The sequence below is a fragment of the Physeter macrocephalus genome, chromosome 17 (assembly GCF_002837175.3).
Source record: "Physeter macrocephalus isolate SW-GA chromosome 17, ASM283717v5, whole genome shotgun sequence".
Taxonomy (NCBI): domain Eukaryota; kingdom Metazoa; phylum Chordata; class Mammalia; order Artiodactyla; family Physeteridae; genus Physeter; species Physeter macrocephalus.
Window position 1 is genome coordinate 48,059,760 of NC_041230.1, and position 10,408 is coordinate 48,070,167.

General features: G+C 45.6%; 1 protein-coding gene across 1 annotated transcript in view; it reads right to left on the reverse strand.

The window, feature by feature from the left end:
* Positions 1-7,987, reverse strand: part of LOC114484008 (hepatitis A virus cellular receptor 1) — a 30,689-nt gene extending 22,702 nt beyond the window's left edge. The window contains exons 1-2 of the mRNA XM_028477543.2: positions 7,979-7,987; positions 6,830-6,928 (exon numbers count right to left, since the gene is read on the reverse strand). Coding sequence (XP_028333344.1) covers positions 6,830-6,928; positions 7,979-7,987 — 108 coding nt within the window. The remainder of the gene's footprint in view (positions 1-6,829; positions 6,929-7,978) is intronic.
* Between the last annotated feature and the right edge of the window lie 2,421 nt (positions 7,988-10,408).

The following is a 10,408-nucleotide window of genomic DNA, read 5'->3' on the forward strand; positions in this document are numbered from 1 at the left end:
ACGGGGGGGGAGGGGGGGGGGGGGGGGATAAATTGGGAGATTGGGATTGACATATACACACTACTATATATAAAATAGACAAGAAGATAATAAGCCAATAGATAATAAGAACCTACTGTGCAGCACAGGGAACTCTACTCAATACTCTGTAATGACCTATATGGGAAAAGAATGTAAAACGGAGTGGATATATGTATAGCTGATTCACTTTGCTGTACAGCAGAAACTAACACAACACTGTAAATCAACTATATTCCAATAAAAACTAATCAAAAAAAAGAAAGAAAACAATAGTAAACTTTGATTTGGGAAGACGAACTGTCCCCTTTGCCACTTTGTTCTAGGTTATGCCTTTGCCTTAGCATCAGCTGCTCTACAACATCATTCTTGGCCAAGCCAGTTATGAAGAGCCACAGAAGGGGAGGTACACAGGTTTATATATGGTAGGTACCCAGCCCAGGTCTAGTTCTTTCCTGCGTCATTCCCGGCCTAATGAGTGACCTCTTTCCTCTTCCTAACACCTGTCCATCCCTCCATCAGCCAGGCCAGAGCTCTCTGCCTGAGCTGGCCCGGCTTGTGAGAAAGCCAGTTTTCAGGGGTACCAGTTCTATATTGCCTTGGGCTGCTACTCTCCGTCACTCTCTGTATTTTTGCCTGTCTCTCGCTGCTCAACTGGAAGATGATACTCCAAAGAACACTTCCAACCAGCTCTTCTTAGAAATCATCACTTCCTGCCTCATCTCACCAAAGCTTTCCTTCCAATGTCATGTTCCACTTCTGTTCCTTACTCTCCCATTATTCCCAAACCCCGGACTTTGCACTCACACGTGGCTGTCTTTCCAATCCGAAGCGAATGTTCCACTGACCCACGTTTACATACAACATGCCATGAGTACAGTAAGTCCCGTACATACAAACATTTATGTTGCGAACTTTTAAAGATTCGAACGTGTGTTTGCATGTCCGATCACATAAGTTAATTCACATGTGTGGCGTAAATCGTCACGTGCGTGCATCCTCTACAAGTGGTTGTGCTTTTGTGCACTTTACTGTACAGTACTGTATAGAGTACAATAGTACAGCATCTTTATTTCAAGCCCAGGATGTCTGGAAGCAAGTGTAAAAGCAGTGGTGATATAGCTGGTACTATACTGTACTTTTCAAGGTATTGTACTGTAAGATTAAAAATGTTCTCTTTATTTTTATTTTTTATTTTTTTTTGCAGTACGTGGGCCTCTCACTGCCGTGGCCTCTCCCGCCGCGGAGCACAGGCTCCGGTCGCACAGGCTCAGCGTCCACGGCTCACGGGCCCAGCCGCTCCGCGGCACGTGGGATCCTCCCAGACCGGGGCACGAACCTGCGCCCCCCGCATCAGCAGGCAGATTCTCAACCACTGTGCCACCAGGAAAGCCTTCTTTATTTTTTATGTATTATTTCTCTGAACAGTATTATAAACTTATTACAGTATAGTACTATATAGCCGATTGTGTTAGTTGGGTACCTAGGTTAACTTTGTTGGACTTAAGAACAAATCGGGGGACTTCCCTGGTGGTGCAGTGGTTAAGAATCCGCCTGCCAATGCAGGGAACACGGGTTCGAGCCCTGATCCAGGAAGATCCCACATGCCGTGGAGCAACTAAGCCCATGCACCACAACTACTGAGCCCACATGCCTAGAGCCCACAAACCACAACTACTGAGCCCGTGTGCTGCAACTACAGAAGCCCGTGTGCCTAGAGCCCGTGCTCCGCAACAAGAGAAGCCACCGCAGTAAGAAGCCTGCGCACCGCAAAGAAGGGTAGCCCCCGCTCACCGCAACTAGAGAAAGCCCGCGCGCAGCAGCAAAGACCCAACGCAGCCGCATCAGCAGGCAGATTCTCAACCACTGTGCCACCAGGAAAGCCTTCTTTATTTTTTATGTATTATTTCTCTGAACAGTATTATAAACTTATTACAGTATAGTACTATATAGCCGATTGTGTTAGTTGGGTACCTAGGTTAACTTTGTTGGACTTAAGAACAAATCGGGGGACTTCCCTGGTGGTGCAGTGGTTAAGAATCCGCCTGCCAATGCAGGGAACACGGGTTCGAGCCCTGATCCAGGAAGATCCCACATGCCGTGGAGCAACTAAGCCCATGCACCACAACTACTGAGCCCACATGCCTAGAGCCCACAAACCACAACTACTGAGCCCGTGTGCTGCAACTACAGAAGCCCGTGTGCCTAGAGCCCGTGCTCCGCAACAAGAGAAGCCACCGCAGTAAGAAGCCTGCGCACCGCAAAGAAGGGTAGCCCCCGCTCACCGCAACTAGAGAAAGCCCGCGCGCAGCAGCAAAGACCCAACACAGCCAAAAATAAATAAATAAAACAAATTAAAACAAAAAAAAACAAAAAAAGAAACAAATTGGACTTCCGAATGTGCTCTTGGAACGGAACTCATTCTTATGTGGGGGACTTACTGTACAGGATGTAAACATGTGAGCGCTGACTCTGTGTCAGGCACTCTTTGCTTCACAAGAGTGCTTCCACGAATCTTCATGAAAACAACACAAGGTGGATACCGCTGCCTCCACTTTCTAGCTAAGAACACGGAGGTCAGGGAGGAAAGCAACTTGCCCATGGATATAGAGCTGGAAAGAGGCTCAGTAGTCAACACTGGGGGTGCCTGACTCAGGAGCCGATGCCCTTTCCTCAACACTGGTATCTTCTGTTTTGAACACTGAGACCATCATTAAGCACCCTCCTATAACACCATTTCAGAACCCATTCCTTGGGGAATGGCTGTCAAAAGGCAAGGGATTTCTTTTTGGGGCGACGAGAATGTACTGGAATTAGTGGCGATGATTACAGAATTCTGTGAATACACTAAAATCCAGTGAATTGCACATTTTAAACAGTGCATTTTATGGTATGTGAATTACACCTTTTTTTGTTTTTTGTTTTTAAAGAACCCGCTGGTCTCGTTATCTCTAGCAGCTCAGCCCAGCCAGAGAGAAAATGTGAATAATTTATCACCTCTGATGGTTTCCCATCACACTCAGAAAACATCCGAATGACTTTCAGACGTTCACAGACACCGTGGGGCTCCACCTTTACTGCCCACCACGCACCCTCCCCGAGCACATCTGCGCGGGGCACCCTACCGCAGACACCTACCCCTTCTCACCTCCCCCCACCAACTTCTCCAGAAGAACCGGATAATGATGTCCCTGGAAGTGGCCACGAGGAACCACGGATGGGAGGAATAAGCAGCCCACGTCCTGCCCTCCAGAGGAAGCATGATGAGATGGGCTGGGTGTGGCCCGGAGAAGGCAGGCGACTGAGCCCACCTGCCCACTGGCAGTCAGGTCAACGACACTGCCTTCCCTACCCTTCTCATTCCCCCACTCCCCTTCCCAGGCCTTGTGGAATCACCTCTTAAACAGCTGTCTGCACTCACACCCCCGTGTCAGAGTTTTCTTCTGGAGAAACCCACCTCAGGCAAGGCTTTCACTGAGGCAGTCACCGCCCGTCCCTCTCAAGCCACCTCCCACCACTTGCCTCTCACCGGACTCTGTCACTCCCACACTGAACTCTTTTCCCAGCACACAAGCTCGATGCCCCTGCACGTCCTGTGCACTGGCACTTGGGTCTTCCTGCCAGGAAGCGTGTGCTCTTTGTCCAGGCATCCATAGCTTCTTTTTCTTTTGTGGTCACAGCTCAAATGTCCCCCCCAAGAGAGATCTTCCTTGAACTCTAGAATTGACCCCAATGCCCCATCCCATGGCCGGTCACACCCCCCATCTTTCACTCCAAAGCACCTGTACACAGAAGGAGGTGCTGGAAGGTGTGATGGCCCCTCTGGGTCCAGTCCACCCGCTCCACCCTCTTGTGTGTGCGGGGAGGCTGATCTTTATGGACAGCTGTGGGCTCCAGGGACCTCAGGCTACACATTGGCTTTGGCCACCAGATGTTCTCGCAGGCAGTCGGGGGCAGGAAGGCTGTGGGTGAGTACTGATTCCCACCATGTGCTCCCTGCCAGGGTCCTTGGTTCACCTTGAACCTGCCCACACCTACATAAATAGTACTTTATGAAATTCTCCTGAATTAGTCACTTTGTGCCATCTGTTTTGTGATGTCTGTGTGTTGATGTGTGTGTGTGTGTGTGTGTGTGTGTGTGTGTCCTGTCATATATTCTCTAAAATCATTTTAATCTAGCTCTCCCTATAGGAAAGTAAACCTCATGAGAGGAGACATCCTGCCTGCCTTTTCCATGACTGTATCTGACTGTGTCCTCAGTGCCTAAAACCACGCTCAGCATAAAACAGGTGCCTGTAAATATTTTTTGAATGTATACATTCAATTTATTTGCAATTATTTTACCAAGGGAATCCTACTTATTGCTAATGGATCAGGTCACCTACATTTCTTTAAGTAACTTTTTCGGGTCCCAGGCAACAAGGTTCTGAGTTCATGCTTATTTTCCTTAACCCCTTTGGCTCTGGAAGCTGCAACACAGGGTTACAAATGAGTTATTCTCTGGAATGGATTTAGCTGTCCCCTTCTGTTACAGGTTAATAAAATCTAGGAAATTACCGCTGAACAGCCAGAAGCACATTGTGGGAAAACGAGGAGACAGTTAAGAAACAAGGATTTGAGTTTTCAACATTTATGTTTGCTTTCACTCCTAATAAATATTTAAGTTAAATTGAATTTAACTTAACTTGATGACGATTTAAGTTTAATAGTCATCTGTTTATAGCAGTACTTTCCGCAAATTTTCAGTTAAGAATCTTTGGCTCTTAACTAAAATGCATTTAAAAAAAAAAAAAACGCCTTTCTCCTTCTACTGTAAATTTATAACTCCACAGTCACTTATGTAATTGTTGTATGAAATCAATTTCTGTTGTATTTCCTTTGTAGAAAAACAGATGGGAAAGGACTCATTTGCATTTAGAATTTACTTGATAAGGTTTACAGAAAAAATGAGAAATTGCGATAGGCAGAATAACGCCCCCCGCCCCCTAAAATGTCCATGTCCTAATGCCTAGAACATGTGACTCTGTTACTTTACATAGGAAATGGGAATTAAGGTTGCGGATGGAATTAAGGTTGCTAATCAGCCAACTCTAAAACAGAGAGATTATCTTGGATTCTCTGGCTGGGCTCAGTATAATCACAAAGGTCTTGCAAAGTGCAAGAAGGAAGCAGAATTAGAGGGATATTGTGTAAGAAGCAAGACTCTACCCACCATTGCTGGCTTTGAAGACGGAGGAAGGGCCACAAGCCAAAGAATGCAGGCGGCCTCTAGAAGCTTGAAAAGGCAAGGAAATAGATTCTCCCCTACAACTTCCAAAGGAACACAGCCATGCTCACACTCTGATTTTAGCCTAGCGAGACCCATGTCAAACTTCTGACACGCAGAACTGTAAGACAGCTAATTGGTGTTTCAAGCGAAGTCAGTGGTAATGTATTCCTGCAACAATAGAAAACTAATGTAGAAACCCAATCATGTTCTCCCTTTTAGAGGGGCAGCCACAGTATCTCTCTTCTACATGAGGTATTTTTATTTTTGTGGGAAATTTCAATTCTGCAAACATAAGTACAGAGTCATTTGGGTAGACTTTTGGCATTTTTTTTTTTACAAGTCTATAATACATTCCAAGTATTCCCATCAAAATGGGAGGTTCCCTTAAGTTAAACTGGGTTAATCTTTCAATTCCCAGCTCTTTTGCAATAAGCAAAAGGAGAAAAAAAATATATCCAAGTGCCCAACAGTGTGCTGAGTATTAAAATAATGTAGATGTGCAGGTGTTGCTTTTCCCACCCAGCACAGCTGGCGGGCCGCAGGACAAGGGGTTAATATCCGTGAAAGAGATCAGACCTGAATTGTGAGAGAATGAGCAGCTCCCTAGAGCAGTGCGTTATTTTAAAAGTACATTTTCCTGCTTTTTGCTTTCCTGCTTCCATGGTGTGAAGGGAACCTGGGTTTCCCGACACGTTCCAGCTAGTTCAGACGCTCCGAGAGAGCCAAATGACTCAGTCCCTGGACCACTACCAATGTTTTCGGGATTGAATCCTGCTCTTATTTTCTAAGGAACAATGTTTAACTGGCCTCTGTGGCACTGTGTCAACTGACATCACCCTTTAATTGCAGCTATGTCACGTCAGACTACCACCAATATTGAGGGGAGCATCCCAAGACGAGTTAAACAACACGACGGAGGCTGTAGTGTGTTTTCCATATTCCTGGTCAAGGGGAAGGTATGGGCCATAAGGATGTGTACAGTTCAAGCCCTCTCAATCTGACCACAAAAATGCTCCAACGGGTCAAATCATATTTATCTACCAAGTACAGAGCAAGCCAGTGTGACAGTCTCTCTGAAGGGTACATTATTCTGCCCTCATGTATTTTAAGTAAGTCCCATGAGTCAGGTGGTACGCTGAAACACACCAAGCTAAGTTCACACTAAAAGCATTTTTATTTCCCCCTGTGATGACTATTGTATATGCAATGAATTATGGGACTCAAAATAAGCTATTGCTTAGGGATTTTGAAAGTTAATATGTGCATGGAAGGTGATGAAGTCATGAGCCCAGTGGCCTCTGAATTAGTAAGATCCTGTGAAGGAGATCCTACCCAAACTTGTTTTCAATACCAGGAGACCAGGAGTGGATACAAAGAGAACTGACCTGTGTATGGGTCCTTTACACAACTGTTCATCCACATGTGATCTCACACATAATCACTGGTTGGCTTCTAATAAGACACTCAACTTCTCCTTGACATAAAAAACAAGAGCTGCCTTTATGGACTTGAGAAGGTATAAGCCAGTGATCTCTTTCATACCTGTGAGAACTGAGATTGAGGACTCGCTGGAGGAACCTCATGAAGGCTGTTTAGTATTTCTGGCGAATGAAGCTGATCCACTGCAGCACACTTGAAGGTCTAGAGAAGAAAGCATAATGAAAAAGCTTTCACAATGCTACGCGGGTCTTTGGGTTTTCCTGAAAAGACAATATAGTTCTCTGGGTGATGGCTGCAGGCTTCCCCTTTTGATGGGTACATATGTAGAAGAATACGGGGCAGCAGCCAGCTCTGAGCAGAAAACTAAGATGGGGAAACCAAGAAAGCAGAGTTTACAAAAAGAATGACATGTAACTCAGGCTATGATTAGAATCAGATAGCAAGATGGCAGACCAGGAATTATCTAGTTAAGAGGGTTCTTCAAGATGTGTACACTATGTACTGAACTATCAATAATTTCATACAGACTCTTTGCCATGGGATTTCTTTTCTCAGTCCTATTCTGATGCCCGTGTGTGAGCCATGTGAATTTTAAGGGTGCTATGGATTGAATGTCTATGCCCCCTTCCCCCTGCCCCCAAATATTCATACGTTGAAACCTTATCCCTAATGTGATGGTATCTGGTGGTGAGGCCTCTAGGAGGTGATTGGGTCATGAGGGTGGGGACCTCATGAAAGGGATTAGTGCCCTTTTAAAAAAGACCCCAGAGAGCTCTTTTGCCCCTTTCTGGTGAAAGCCAAGTAAGCAGGCTCTCATCAGACACCAAATCTGCTGCCTCCTTGATCTTGGACTTCCCACCTCCAGAACTGTGAGAAATAACTGTTGTTTAGGCCACCCTGTCCACGGTACTTTTGTTATAGCAGCCCCAGTGTACTAAGGCAAAGGGCATCGTCTTCTGTTTCTGGAATTTGACTGGAGAGCTCTCTCTGATTGCCTGGATGGCCTGCTCCAGTCAGGCTCAGCTCTGTTAATGAAAGACGAAGGGGGCCAGAAATAGATTAGGCATGGAGGGGGCAGGGACAACTGCCTGAATACAGTTGCAGAAGGAATAAGAGAACAGCAGGGATCACATAAAGCATTTGCAACGGCAGCTTTAAAACAGACAAAGTTGGCTGTGTCAACGTCATTCTGTTTTCTGCTCACCACCTGGAGTAGGTACTTTCCTCATAGGTGACACACTGACTAGGTACCTTGGACATCACACGCCAAAGAGCTTGCCATTCTCTGTCTCCAACAGATAAATCACGATCCTTTCATCATAATAACACTCAGTTCCTGGCAAAGTACTAGGCACTTTCCATGTATTATTTCATGACAACTTCTCTGTCATGTTCTTTAAAAGAAGTCCCCAAAAAGTCCGAGGAATTTGGCCAACAATGTCTTGGATGTCCTGACGTTGTCTCTGTCTGCAAAGGTACTGGATTAAGGCTAATGTGTGTATTGTTTAAGCTAAGGGTGGATTTGAAAAAGACCTGGATACCCTAATGCCTGTGTTGAATACTTTGCCACTTAAGCTGACTGCAGATTCTCAGGCCAAAAGTAGATATCAAGGCTGACAGAACGCTCTCCACACAGTTCAAGTAAACTGGTGAAAAGAGAAATAATCATAATCCTTCCCAATTCAGTTGCGTTTAGTTTTATATAATCTTACTATCTCCCTTAAGCTTAGGCAGGTTGCAGAGAGTTTTCAAAGTGTGGTCCTTGTGGAACTTACCAGGTCAAGGCCTTTGTGAGGTGAGGCTTCACGCATCTAAACTGCTAGCAACACCCCCAGGAACACCCTCTCGCAGGACAGTTTTAAAACCAGTCTTAAACTCGGGTATCCAGGGTCCCTCCCTCCCCGCTCCCTCCCTTTGTTTCTCATTCTCTCTCTCCTGTTCTCTTCCTGTCCCATGATTGTCGATTCTTTCGTGCTTTCATCTCTTCTTCTTTTCTCCCATATTTTTCTGCCAAAGTTTACTTTTGTCCATGTGCCAGTGAGAATGGAGATACGGACAATTAAATCAAATGTAGGTAGGTAGGTAGGTAGGTTTAATTAAACGCAGAAAAAAATGTATTCTTCAGACTTTTTCTCACGAAGAATAAGACATTTCTTTAGAAAACTTCCTTGGCAAGTAGGGGGGATACAAGCTGAGGACCTCAGGGACCTGATTTGAACAGCAACGCTCTGCAGGGGGCAGAGAGAGGAATGTGTTTATTGCTTCTCAGCAGAGAAGGGGAGATAAGGGAGGATGAGGGGCAGGGGGGAGGAAGAGAACCAGTAAGATGGGGGGAGGGGAGCTCACAAACCACAATGTGGCCACTCCTAGCACTTGCCCCAAGTGTAAATAAAATATACCCAAATGCTCATGGAATCCAAGTTAGTGGAGTTTTTCAGTCAACAATGAAAGCTGAATTCTGTATCTAGGTTGATCCCTGAGAGAACCAGAGAATCTAGGAAACCACGGAGAAGCACAAGGCGATGCACCCCAGGAACTCAGGCACTTCTGGAAATCTTCGGGAGGGCTTGAGATTGCCGGGCACAAGCCATGAACTTGGAGTCTGAACTGAGTTTAAAGGTCTCTTATGAAGACAGTAACCGTGCGAGTTACCAGAAGATGAGGTCACTTTTGAGAGTTAAAGGGAGCATCTGAAAGATGTAGGGACGAGAGGCATATACCAGGAAAATGATCACCCCACCTAAAGAGGATTCAGATATCTTGAATTCATGGGAAAGAGAGGACACATTGTGGAGCTCGCTCAGAAGGTTTCCCCTAAACTACACTCAGGCTGTTAGGGGGCAGAGGAGAAGGGAAAGAAATGTGACAACAGCTGGAGGAGAAGCTCAGGAAATGAATTACAGACGCCTTTATGTCTGTGAGAAGATCAATTCCGGTGACCTTAGGCAACAGATGATGGTAGATTCAGTATAGAATAGTAGATTCACATAAATATTCAACACTGGTAAAAGAAATTTAAAAAAGAAATAAAGGAAAGAAGGCAGGCAGGAAAAAAGATGGAAGGGAGGAAGGGAGAGCAGGAGGGAGGGAGAGAGGGAGGGAGGAAAGGGGAGAGGAAGGGAGGGAGAAAGTTAGTTTGAAGCTGTCTGTTCCACTAAGCTGCCTTTCTTAATGACTGATGGTAGAATTCAGAACTCTGCCTTGAGTGATGCTTCACCGAACCCAGGGGTGGTTGATAAACAACGCTTGACTGCATGGCAGGCAACGCGGTGCCATGGAAAGCCTGGGCCCTGAAATCACAGAGACCTGCCCTGCAATCCCAGGGAAGCAAGATGAGGGCAAAACAGACTTGGCTGCATGGAAAAAGAGTCTCTCAGGGAGAGCTATGGTTTCCAATAATACCCTCTCCCTTTGTTTCCTATGACACATCCATTAAAAGATCCAAAAAAACAAAACCAACTGTTTATTTACACTGTTACTACATCTTGTAAAGATAACTGACAATATCAAAAATGTCCAAGACGTCCTTGGGATGGCTTGCCTTCCACCGTGAGTGATATGGCACGTATAGATCTCAGTGTGCGGGCTGCAGTAGTTCCCAAGAAGTAGACAGTTATCCCCAAAGTAGCTGAAACTGAATCATGGCTTGTCCTTGTTGGTATCAGTGTGTTTCTGGTAAAG